At 33.7% G+C, this 14,398-nt stretch overlaps 1 protein-coding gene across 1 annotated transcript in view; it reads right to left on the minus strand.

Annotated features, from left to right (window-relative positions):
- Positions 1–4,570: 4,570 nt before the first annotated feature.
- LOC113520700 (palmitoyltransferase ZDHHC8) overlaps positions 4,571–14,398 on the minus strand; it is a 36,211-nt gene continuing 26,383 nt past the window's right edge. Inside the window, exon 9 of the mRNA XM_052897208.1 lies at positions 4,571–14,145. Coding sequence (XP_052753168.1) covers positions 13,662–14,145 — 484 coding nt within the window. The 3' untranslated portion in view covers positions 4,571–13,661. The remainder of the gene's footprint in view (positions 14,146–14,398) is intronic.

Genomic DNA, 14,398 nt, shown 5'->3' on the forward strand with positions numbered 1-14,398 from the left:
AGTTTTAATTATTTATTGTAGTAGGATCGTAATCGAAACGAAATAACCACTTGCTTGTTATAAAAAAGTTAAGTACATTCTAATCTCAATTTGATAAAAAGCATCTTTTAAGCCAGGTTTAGATAAAGATAAATTTATTTGCATAAACAAATAAATTTATCTTGTTGTGTGTGTGCATACATATTATATAGTAATACATATTAGGTATTTTAATTATGTAGTAATTGTAACATGTTTTTTACCAAGATTAGCATGCACATTTTTTGTTTAGGACTTTTCCCTTGACAGACAGATTTATATTCCTTTTTTCTATTCTTTAAAATAAGTATGACTAGAGAAACTCAATTCGCAGCTTTGTCTACAAGTTCGATTATATTTTCTGTTTATTTGAGCTATTCTATTTTATTTTACTAAATACTTGATTTTATGATCAATATCTAACTGATGTTCATTTAGATTGTTTTGTGTTTAGTAAATAAATATACAACTTAATTGTAATATATAAAGAATCATAGCAGTCTCTTAGGTACACAATAAGCTGCAAGTACAATTTTTCTCTACTTCTTCCAGATCCAACCAATACTGACATTTTAAATGGGCCCAGTACATCAGCGAGTCTTTAGGACTATATGTCCTAGAATTTTGTCAGATTTTCTTGGTTAGTTTTTTTTTTTTTTAAGTAGTCCTAGGTTTTGTCGACTATTATTATTATTGTTACTTTTGTACCCGAATTGATGGGTATATAATATTATGTCAATTACTATGTTAGTTTTGTACCCGAATTGATGGGTATGTTAGTTTTGTACCCGAATTGATGGGTATGTTACTTTTGTACCCGAATTGATGGGTATGTTAGTTTTGTACCCAAATTGATGGGTATGTTAGTTTTGTACCCGAATTGATGGGTATGTTAGTTTTGTACCCGAATTGATGGGTATATAATATTATGTCAATTATTATGTTAGTTTTGTACCCGAATTGATGGGTATGTTAGTTTTGTAACCGAATTTATGGGTATACTAGTTTAGTACCCAAATCAATGGGTATGTTTAATGTAACTCCATCACTTTGGCAAGATATATATTTTATAGTGGAATAGAGGATGGTTAACATTTAGTTCCACCATTTTGACAAGATATTTTATAATAGAATAGAGTTACACTTAGTTCCACAATTTTGGCAAGATATTTTATAATGGAATAGAGGATGGTTAACATTTAGTTCCACAATTTTGGCAAGATATTTTATAATGGAATAGAGTATGGTTAACATTTAGTTCCACTATTTTGGCAAGATATTTTATAGTGGAATAGAGTATAGTTAATATTTGGTTCCACCATTTTGGCAAGATATTTTAATAGTGGAATAGAGTATGTTCAACATTCAGTATGAATGTAGTTATAGGAGAGTTGAATGATTGTTTGGTAACTTTATTTATTTTTTACTTGATGGATTATTTGGTTTATACTATTTATTTCATCATATAACTAGCGCTAGCACATTCATGCACTTATTTCGATTAGTGCGATATTGCTTTTGACCTAAATGGCTTATAAATCCACACTTTTAGCAGAAGTTATTTCTTGCAACACATTGTGCATCATAACTATTTTGATATGTACTCTCGCATTTCATACACCGTATATTTTTTCCGTTTGAAATCTCTTTACAAGATTTGGTTTCTTTGGTGTCCTTTTACTGATCTTTCATCAGTCTCTATTGAATTGCTTCCACAATATTTATTTATATTTTAGTAGAATTATCTTTTAGCTTAAGTTCTGAGGAACTGCATTTTCTACGATTTGACAATTTAGATGTCATAATAAGACAATTTGCAAAACGGGAATTTTATGGGTGGTACATTATTTATACGTATTTATATAAATACTGTCAACTAATGATAATTGACAAATAACCAATTATGTTACTATTATTAATAAATATATTAACCGTATATCGTAGTCAACAAATGCGTCGGACTACCCCGTCAAGGATTGAATCTAAATAAAATATTATAAGTTATTATTATTATATTTTTTTCGAGAATTTTGTGTTTATAAATGATTATACTAAAATGGTTGTTCTAAAACAACCTGAAAAATAAGATGTTGCTGATGTCAACATTAATTATTTACACATATTTACAATTTAAAAAAAAGAATCTGTAATTCAGGAATAAAGGCTATTTTTATTTTATTTTTTATTAAATGATTATACCATACTACCGTAATAATGTATGCTATTATAATTGTAGGCAACAATATTGTAAATGCGAATACTTGTACTTGTTGTACAGGTGGATAAATGGATTATTCTCAGTTACAAACACAGCCTTTTGAACTTATAAACCAACATAAATACGTAGGTAAATTTATGTGCCCCAACGGCGAAAGGGTAACCAACTCAGAATTAAGCAGAGAACTACCGGCAACGCTAATAGCCTGCTGGTTCCTTGTAAGAAAAACAAAATCGTAACCTCAACTCTTACCAAATATCTGTCAAATAATGAAGTTAATGTGAAGTGTTTGAATATATCATAATTATCTTATGATAATTACATTTGTATTAGGTTTATACCTACATACAAATCTATTTATTATGGAAGCAACCTCTATAATCGGAACCACCAATTGCATAAACTTGTATCTAAATAGATTACAGTTTATGTTGAATTATGTATTTGATGGGCTTTGCTCATTCGGATTGTACGGTGTATTTTATTTGTCAGAATAATTACTCCGACTCGGCTAATACATGCAGGTACATTTTGTTGTATGTAAAGTCAGTATTCGCTGGTATCCCCGTACCACTTATCTTAAGAATTCAACTGTTATAATCACTTATACTTGTGATGTAAATATAAACAGAAAGCTTGCGGTACGGTATACCTAGACATCAACAAACGCCGACCATTTGTTTAGGCATGTATAGCAAGTTATTGTACGACTACGATGCGCAAACGCGTTAAAATCAGTCACAGTGTGTCGCTAAATTACAAAACGTACTATGCACCGTAATATGTTTTATCAATATTTTGCTTTCTCTATACCATTTATAGAATCAAGTCTTTATTTCTTTTTGAAATTGCTTTTAGTCTTTTCTATATTTAATAAATTGATTGAGAATTAATAAATTATCTTCTCTCTTCCTTGTGAATTTAGAAATTTAACAGTTTAATGTTATTCGTGTCAAGTTACATTAAAATAACAACGCGATAGTTACACACTCTTTGGACTGATTAGAACAGGTAATTTTGTAGTCGTATGACATATATATATTTTTTTTTACTTACAAATTTTCACCTCGTCGCCAATTTTGTGCTGTCCTCCTGGTATGGTAGGTAGGTGTAGGAAATAATAAACAATAATATATCACAATGCGACTCACACGACCACCCGCCCGGACGTCACCCAGAGGAGTGGCAGGAGCGGGGGGACTTGCAGTCTAAACTTTAATGAGTACATCACAATAAATGTACTATTGGTTAACTGCCTAGATATAGAATAAAGAGTTAAGAGTAATAACTTTACACGGTCATTATAATAGAATTATTATTTCTTTAAAAGTTAATTTTGCTAATTTTTTTTTCTTGCCGTATGGAGAATGTTAAACTTCGAACTGGCCATCTGTAAACTATTAGAATGTAGATAATTTAAAATATAGAGTTGTTATTGGAAAGCTCAAAGAGCTGGTGTTTTATTTTCTGTGCTGATTGCGATTATAAATAATATATGCGCCCTTCGAACCCTCAATACTAATATTTTAAAAACTGACCTGCACCTGACCTGACGGGGTATCAGTGAGAGATGACAGATGAGGATAAAATCCTCATCTGTCACCTCTCACCGATACCCTGCCAATATAAACCAATAGCGCAGGCGTGGTTACCATATAATTATCAACCAATTTCTCCCCTCGGAAACCATCGTGATTAATTATTATCAAAATTGTCGCGATGGGTCAATTGACCTGACTTCGTTCTTACCTATCTTCTCTCACTGGTGCTTCGCCAGCGAATATCGTTAACGCAGGCGGGGTTACCATTATTATCTTTTAAAAACCCGTGGGAACCATCTTAATTATTGTTGAACTCGCCACAACGGACCAATTGACCTGCTTTCATTCTCTCCTATCAGCCCTCACTGGTACCCCTCCAGCATATACCGATAGCAAGGTTACTGTTGTGAAACCTCTTTATATTTTAATATATTATTTTTCTGTCAATGACAAATAATTTGAACTTTTCTTGACATTCTATTTTTAAACATACATAACGTATTATAAATTTTCTGTACTCATCATCTATTATTTTTCTTCACCTGCTTCCTTTGAAACCTAATTTTATTTATATTAATCCATCACAGCTTATATTAATAACTCACAGTTACCATTATCATCCATTAACACTGGTACGCGGTGTAACTCATCATACATACATACATATCTGTCTCCCATTAGAGTAGGCAGAAACATATCATAGTCTGGCAGAAACAATACTTATAATATCAATACTTCACCATAGTGAAATTATAATCCAAAATCGCAGAGGTTAACAAAATAAATTCCAATATTGATTAATTGAGTTTAATATCAATAAAATAAGAAAAAATATTTACACAAATTTTATCAAAATACAAAAATAAAACACTGTCACATAGGTACATACATTAACAACTTGAGAGGGGTACGAAACATGGGTACATAGGTCTCGACAAGTGTACCAGTAACTGGTCTAAACAGTTATTGAAGGACATACAAAAAAAAAAATAACACTCACTCAATGCACGTAACATTGGCCATACACAAAGAATATAATGAGAAAAAATCCAATAAATATTAATATTCTCAATGTACAAGTTCATTAATGTTAGCACAAATTTTGATTTAAGTAGATATTAATAAATATATTATAATTTTGAGGTAAATATTTATATACTTTATTAGTGTATGTCTAACTCCAAACAGTGGTCATACATTGGAGCCTGTCTTTATGTGAATTTGAGGCATTACCTATTTTCATTACTATGTAATATTACAAAAAATATCTGTTATACTCTTTCTATGCAAAATACAGCAATATTTCTTCATCGAACATGGAAGAAAATATATTGCTTTTCGACCCTTATTCTTTGACAGATTTGTTCAACTTTATAAATATTATCGTTGAATTTCGAACCCAATTCCATATGCTTAGAGTCGGTACAAATTATAAATAAACTGTCCAAAGTTTAATCTCCATATTTGTTATTGCCATTTACCGCATGTCTAAGCCTGAGCAGTTGGACATAGATTATTCTTTTTAATAATTATTACTTATTCCGAATGTCGACAGTAAGCTGGAGCTGGAGCTTTTTGATTCTATTATGGTCAACGAAATATGGGGATGTCGATGTTTACGTTCACCACAATGGCAACAGTTAATTAATACCTCTGACTACCTCGTTAGGAATTATAGTCGTGGGTATATTATTAATTATAAGAGATTAATGTTCCCCACACAACAAGACAGGCTCGTATGCAAACCAACATTAAGTACACACGACAATGTAGCCAGTTCTGAGGCATCATTTTTCTAAACCTATTTCTTAACCTAATATTTTAATTTGATAATGTCGCGAAATCACCGTTTTATGGGCCATCATAAACTAAATTTATAATATTTTTGACATAAATTTATTAGAAATGTAGTTCTTATTGGTCCTTAGAATTTCACTGTAATATAGAATTAAAATTTTAAATTTAAATATAGGTTTAGTGAAATAATGCTTCAGAATCGACTCCAATGTGCCGATGATTTTGTCCTAAAAATAATTTAATGACGAAAGTCTTGGATAACGGAATGTGAACAGACGTAGAATGAAATAAATTTGATATAATGTAACAACATCTCAACAATAGGCCGCTCAACCTTTTATATAACTAAACATAATGGACAATATATACTTCCCCAATATGTAGCCTGTGTCCTGTGAAACAGCAATTGCCTATAGATATAGTGACTAAAATAAATAATTGGAAACAAAATATTATACATTCACAACGAAATATAATACTATTATTACACATTCTATACAAAAATTCATCTTATTTTTATTTATTTATTTTTACACATTTTAGTTTTACATTCTCTTTGATATTTACATACTTAACCTTAATAAATAACGATTGTATTTCTATACAAATGGTTTCAATTCTGAAGTGCTATAGTACTTCATCTCTAAAATTTAAATTTCACATTATAGCGAAATCATCACACTTGGGACCAGTATAGACAAAATATATAAAAGACAAGAGTTAAAACTATAAATTTATGATACAAGATTAAGAGTTAGAATTATTCTGAATTTAGTTCTTTGTACATAACACTTTAGCTAAAATATGGAAAAAAAATTTTAGAGATCACTTTAGAAAATAAAACTTCAGAATAGACTCCAATAAAACATATCAAGTTATAAACAGAACAGTAAGTGCATAGTAAAACCTTGTTTAGCCTTATACGCTAATATTTCACATATTTATTCAAAGTTTGTTAACAGTCATCAGTAGAGAGCGTAATACAATAGGAATGTTAAAACTCGACGCAGATGGCGCCTCGTCTAATTTATTGTCTTTTTTGAAAAATTTTACAATTAGGAACACTGGGATCGATTCTGAGACGCCATTTCTTTAAACCTATATTTGATATGACAGCGAAATCTGTAGTATATTCTTTTAATGAATAATCGAAACAGATTGTTACCGGCCAGTACTTACAATATTATTAGTGGCCAGTACGTGAACATACAACAAAATTTTTATCGCAAAGACCGATATGAACTTATTTTTCTAATAGAGTCAAAGCTAAATTATTAGAATTTTAGTTTATGATAGCCCATAAAAGAGTAATTTCGCGAAATTATCAAATTAAAATATTAGGTTAAGAGAATAAATTTAGAGAAATGGCCCTTAGATTCGGCCCTAATTTGCGTGTGTTAGGTGTATGTATGGATGTGTGTGTGTTTATGTCACGTAAATATAACTATTTTATTTTAATATTATACTTTTTAACAATTTACCATTATCTTATTTGACTTTACACAAAATTACAAATTTGCAATTGCAAAACAGCAAATAGTAGAGTACTGCACAGCGCTTCTTATTCATCGCTTGATATGTTTTATAACTAACGTATTAACAACGACTAAATCAACACTAGCGCCCTCTGTACGCGACAATCGAATATTTACAAACTTTACCGATAGCTAATCATTAAAATGAGCGTCATAATTATGAGATATAGTGTTTTAGTAGAGCTTTGTCTTAGAGAATGCTTGTGTTTATATAATAGTTGTTGCAATTGTTACAAATGTATAAATAACTATTTATATACAATTATAATCTCGACTGCTGCATTCCTAAGTGACATTTTTATAGTTTTAATATAATAATATGGTGCGAGAATAGTGCATGACAAGCCAAAATTCAACAATAATTCGTGAAAGCCAACAGTCTCCTGCAGGTAACTATCCTCCATCTATGTTTCTCTAACATGGTAGAAGTATGAAAATATTTTTTATATGCTTTTTTTGAAATTGGAATTTAGTCCATTCCATTTATTATAGTGTCGTATGTCTTTTTATATTTACAATGCCATCTAGTTTGTTAACACTACGATTATTTTGTTTCTGACAGATGGTATTATACTACAGAGAAATGTATAAAGTATAAGAAATACAAAATTCACGAGGACTGAAATGTATTGTAAGAAGGAAAAAAAGTGAAAAATTAGATTTTTAAGAGATATTTAAAATTGTGAGAAAAAAAAAACAGGGCCTCAGCAAATCATTAATTAATAATATTGAATGCACTTTATTTTATTTTTATATTCTGCTGTTTAGCTTTAACAATCCATATTAATAAAAAGCATCTTTTTATAAAGTATTTTAACTTATTTTTAAATTTTGGCTACGCTATTTGGGATAACTAGTCTTATATTCACTTTTAGAAATCCTTTTGATGGATTTTGGCTTGTTATACCCTAATTTACACTTTGTATATGTATGTATATACACATTTTTATTTTGAAGTGTAACATACTTAGTTGAAGATACACAATGTTGTGATAAACTAAGTACTGATGTTCAGAGATCTGTATATATAAAGATAAAGAAATATAATAAATCTGTATCACAATAGGAAGAAAATTTATTAACCTTCTTCGAATAGGTTAATCTATAAATCTTTTTATCATTGGGAAAAGCCAATACCGAATTGCACAATACAATTATTAAATATATGTAAATATAATAATAGGGTATTTGACATTGTATTTAAAGTTTTCGAGCAAATAAAAAAACTGAGCAACTCAAAAAAGTAGCAGAAAAATTACATCAATTATTTGGTCCTCTAACTAGGATAATTACGTCTTCAGAAATGAGACAACGAATATCTGGTAGCAAATATATTGGATTTCCCCACAAAATTAACATTGCCTCGTTTCAAAATAAAAAAAAAAAAATAAGGAACATAGTTTTTAGTAATTTTAGCATTCGAATCAGTGACCACTAAATCCCGAACTAGCACTTAAACCACTAGCCCATCCACGATAAATTAATAAATAAACTAATAAATTCAAATTAATTGCACACGCAATGAATGTGCCGTCACTTATTTTAAATACGCTGTCAGGACTTGACGAGACATAATTGCAGATTTATAGGTATATCGATGGATACAGACTTTCAACAGCATGTAACCCGTTGATTAATACACTTAAATGCAGTGTGGATACCTTGAATGTGGTAACATGGATCTAGACAATATGAGGGTAGTTGAAGAAACTGCGAAGGCTGCAAGATGTCGCTTATTTCAGTCCTGTCGTGACCACGAGGCGATGCTATCCACTTTGACACAACGGCAATAAAAATTAAGTATGTAGCTACTGGTTACCTGCAACTGCGTCGCGTAAGCCCTGATAGCGTATGAGTATTTAAAATATGTATCGTGACTGACGAAATTCAATGATCAAACATACTAAATTATAAATTTTATAACTACTTTAAATTAGATCAACAATTAAAACAGGTTTTGTGAATTGTTTGTATTAAATTAGTATTTATTTTTTTTATTGAGTTACACTAAATTGTTTTTTTCTTCCAAATGTCTTAAAATAATAGAATTTAAATTCGATTGTACCTATTTTGGTTTTTCTAATAAATTTTCGATAATTAAATATAGTGCAAAACAAATCTATAAATCCTAAAATCTGCTGGTCAAATAATTATATTCCTCTCTTGTTCGCATTATCCATCAAAATAAACCATACACAACCTATAAATGTTAATTTTTAACATCAACTAACAACCCCATTACAGAATCAATCAACATCAATCAGCAAAGAGCCTTTGTTATTCGATTTCTCATGATTCAATGAATAAAATAATCAAATCTATCGAAAACTCATTTTACCTAAATTGTCACAACCCAAATATGATATAAATAGAAAAAAAAAGTATGCTATTGTTATCCAAAATGGTATGTCAGTTGTATTAGCCAATATTATGCCGAGATTAGTCAATTATCTTCTATTTAAATGTACACATACAAAATACTCATACTCATCCCGATTAATTTAGCAATGCACTAAATCAGAGAAAGAGGACTTGTTTTAATGTCAAATATTGCATACAGTATCTTTTCATGACGTGGACATTCATTCGGAAGGCATTTTGCAAAAAAAAAAAAAGGCATTGAAACAATGACACAGCATATAGCATGCATAGGTGTATTTAAAAAAGAGCTAGGTGGGTGACCAACTTAGAATTGTCTGGTGCACACCTCAGGATACAAGCGGAGCTCAACTATGTGCAAAGACATGTTTGAAAGTTCATGTATTAATTATGGGCTAGAGATCCCTGGAAAATAAACTTAAATACGCCTATGATGACAGTTTCCGTGCGGACGGAACTGCGGTAAACAAGTAGGATACTAACAAAATAACAGAGTACGTCTTGTTAGTAATTGAAGAAGTTATTAGAAATGTCGTAACCTTCAGAATGAGAAATATAAATATTCTTCGTCATCAAAAATCATCGTCGAAATTAGTAAGGTGTTAGCTCAGTCGGTCAACGCTGGACAGCGGTCCGGAGATACTAAGGTCGAATATTAGAATAAACCTCAAAAATTTACAAATTCATGTTTGGTTAATTTAAAATTGTTGTCATTCATTTCGTGCTTCGATGGGGGCACGTAAAGCCGTTGTCAGGTACACCAAGTCAGAGGTTTTCGAGTGCAACGAATACAGTTTAGAAAGTGACACCAGAGGGCGCCACCCTCACACGAGCAGTAGTTATATCGTCCCGATAAGGTACAAAAACAACACCTAAATTAGCAGGTTTTTTCTATAACACAGGGGGCAAACAACCATACGGCTCACTTGATGGTAAACGATGATGATGAGCTCCCGCTACACTGGAGGAATTGCAGGTGTGTTCACAGTTTTTTAAAGATACGCTCGAGTGGTGTTCTTTTAGCTATCGCGATCCTTGTCTAATGTTTCTGTCTAAATAAGTATGTCCTTGTCACACGGTAAATTTTAGAAAATCATTTAGATAAGACGAGTGTGAATATATTTGATTATTGATATATATGAGATACTACTGTATTTATTTGACAAACATTAGTTCGGATAATAACTGCTAGAGGGCATTGTACAAAATTTTCTATTGATCTTTAAAATCGATCCTTAATATTAACATTATTAAGTTGACTATTGGTAACTATCCCGTAGTGAAACAGAGAGGGAGAGGTATTATTGTTATTTATAAAAATATTAATGTTATGATTTTTTTTTCATTCAAACATTTTTAAATCCCCGTCGCTTGTGTCTGTGAGATCTTAAAGCCATCCCATTTTTTTTTATAAAAAATATTTTTTTTAGAAATTTCAAGGGTTCAATAGTTTCCACAATATATGCGACAACTTGTTTTTAGGTTTTATTAAATGCTACATTAAAACTCTTTACTATTTATTTTCTATAAATTCGTATGCGAGTCTATTACGTTACGGGTAGACTATCAAAATAATTTAATGGAAACCGATGAGATCATACACTCCGTTAGAGGGGAGAAAAGATTGTTAGTAATGGGGACTAGCGGCCCCATAGCTAGAAAGCCTCCAGTCCCTGGAAACTATAGTGGTTAATTCTTATGAAATCCGTCACGATGGGTTAACCAATCTGCTAAATTTCACCTATCATCCCTCAATGGTGTCCCGCCATCGTATATTGATAGCCTAGACGATGTCATTGTTCCATATATCATCGTTTAATAAACAAACTTACTTCATTACCGACTGTATGGGATTACTGACATACATACAGAGGTACACGAAGTGTTATGAAAGCTAAATGTTACCGAATAACTTGTAGCTATGTCACAAGATTTGTTATTATAGCAAACGGTGTAACAAGCGCTTTCTAAAATACCGTCCATACTGGTGTTTGTCAAGTCTTTTTTCTATATAAATTTTATAAAGGAACAATTAAACGAAATTTGGTTGCAGTCAAATAAGCGCTTTTTGAGCCAAATTTAGGACCAAAAATTGACATGAAAATTACTTATAATTACATCTATTTAATTCCATATCTGGGGGTATTAATTATTGAAGCTAATTTCAAATTAGCTTATGCCAATTCAATACAAAACAAAACTACATACTTGTATCAATATATCGTCAATTATCAAAATAATACGTCATTTTTTAGAGTCACGTTTTGTACTGTATAAAATTAGGATCACCACAGACAAGTATACTTTTAAAAATTCAAATTTAAAAATCGAACGTCGATATTTTTTCTATACAGGTATTAATTTCGAGGGAACTTAACAGACCATAGATAATCAGTAGCAAAATTCACTATGAAAATGATTCTTTTTTTAAAATAACGATATTAATTAGGTCGATCCAAACACATAAGTCTCTTTATGTTTTCTCTGTCTAACGATAGTAAGATGAAAAGGACGACAAGAATTTAAATATATGAAATAAATCGAAGTTGAAAACAGAATTGGCACCAACGAAATGCTCGGCCGAAACACTATTAGTACGAGCCCATATTGGCTTAACCAATACTATGAAACTATTTTATTTTATAATCTCTTTTTTATATATCATGAATCTCAAGATGTCAACAGTTTACCCCCTTATTCATAAAAACGCCAAACCTGAAATAAACCTGTTTTAGCTATTCAAGTGTTTTGTCTTTTTCTTTAGCGCTAATTTCTCAATTTGAAAAACACTACTTGGTGTTTTTCAAAATAAGTTTTTTTATGCAACTTAAAATGGTAAACAAGCTGACGGCCAAACTGATGGAAAGTGGTAACCGTCTTTAGACATGAGCAGTACCATGGACACAACAGAGTATACTGTTTCGCCCATGATACCCCCCACCCGCCATGCGTTGCCATTCCTTTGTTTGTAGGACGTTTTAGTTCTTATGAATAAGAGGGATTAGTCTTTTCATTGTCAATGTTTGAGGAAATACTAATATTAGTATAATGGTCGTATGAATAAGGACGAGGACGGATTACGTTACTGCGTCGTATGCTTCAAATTCAGCGGGATAACATTCTATGACTGATACAATCAAATAATATACCTAATAGCAAGTGTAAATAAAATTCAAATTTGGTCACTATGAAAAATAATTTTACGTTATATAGGAACTGAAATCAAATAAATCGTTACACTATATTGTGTCTACACAATATTTGGCACATTTTCTTAAGCAGTCACTGTTTACTTTAGTCCGTATTTTTACTATTTAGATTACGGACATGTTATTGAGAAGTAAAAGTGAACTATTGCGTTCTGAAGTCATAGATACTCAGTGCTTATTCACCATTAAAATAAAAGAGAACAACATATAAGGCAATTCCACAGATATTGCGTTATTACAAATCTATATACTTACTGAAAAAAATTACAATAGCTTCGAGAGAACTTTTATAAATATATATACTTTTTACATTATTCTAGTTGAGATACGCGAGTGTTGATACATTTTGTAATAAATAATATTCTATAATTATTATGTCATCTCGGAATCACAACACTGGGGGACTATGTACACTCTCAAACAATTCACAGTTAAATATAATCAACGATAAAAACTGTTCACAAATATACATACATATAAAAACTCTAATTACAACTTACGAGTAATACCCGAGTGTCGCTCGAACACTCGAACGCTGCGCACACACTCACACTTTATGGCATGATATAAAATGCTAGTCTCGCACACAATTACATAAATACTCATATATTCATAATTTACACGGTATCGGATAGATCACACGGTTCAGTCGTACATCTCGCCTTCCCAATAATAATTGTGCGTCACAACTTACTTAACAAAGTCTTTGGAAACACGCGTGATCCGGTCGTCGTCGGAAACGTCAACGTCATTCGATACGAACAAGTCGGAGAGCGACAGTCGGCGCGCGGGGCGAACTACCCGAGCGGTCCGCGGCCGACCGCCGCCGACGCGGTCAACTCGCCTATCGTGCATATAGGCAGCCGAGACTCGCCGTCGGAACACCGGGCCGGCGGCCGCAGCGTGCAGGCGAACTAAAATCGATCCCCGGCCGCGGGCGGGCCGTAATACTGCCGAGGGGGCTTCACACCGAGATCTCGTAGTTGCAGTCGTAGACGGAGGCGCGGTCGGGCGGCTCTGCGGGCGCGGCGCGAGCCTCCAGCTGGTCCTGCACCTCGAGCGCGCGTACGAACGACAGCGGGCGCGCGGGCCGCGGCGCCGGCTGCGGCGGCGGCGGCGCGCCGGCGCGGCGCCGGGCCAGCGGCGACGGCGCGCCGGCGGGCGGCGCGGGCGGCGCGGGCGGGAACACGGGCACGCCGCCGCGCGGCGGGTGCGGGTGCGGGTGCGGGTGCGGGTGCGGGTGCGGCCGCTCGGCCCACAGGTAGTTGCCGCGCTGCGGCGAGGCGGCCAGCTCGCGGATGTCGTCGGCGGTGGGCCGGTGCGGCGCCGGCGGCGGCTCGGCGCGCAGCAGCTCGCCCTCGGACAGGAAGCGGCGCTGCGGCGAGGCGCGGCCGCCGACGCCGATGAAGTCGGGCCGGCGCGGCTGCGTCGGCGTGCCCGGGTTGGACCTGTGCGCGGCGCTCACGTCAGGGGTTTAATCGCGCGAGCTCGTCCGAGCCCTCGCTATCGTTATCGTACGGCCTACGGACAGAAGGAGAAGGGAGCTGCGGGGCGAAGCGTTTGCACGTGCGATCGCGCCACCGGCGCCGCCGCCCTCGGACTCGTTTGTTCAGAACTCGACGATTTTACATATTAGATAAAAGTAATTTTTATCGATAGGAAAATTAAAGGAAAATCTACGCTACTTGGATGATAAAAAGA

This window comes from Galleria mellonella, unplaced genomic scaffold, assembly GCF_026898425.1.
Source record: "Galleria mellonella isolate WM207_F2 unplaced genomic scaffold, CSIRO_AGI_GalMel_v1 utg36, whole genome shotgun sequence".
NCBI classification, from domain to species: Eukaryota; Metazoa; Arthropoda; class Insecta; order Lepidoptera; family Pyralidae; genus Galleria; species Galleria mellonella.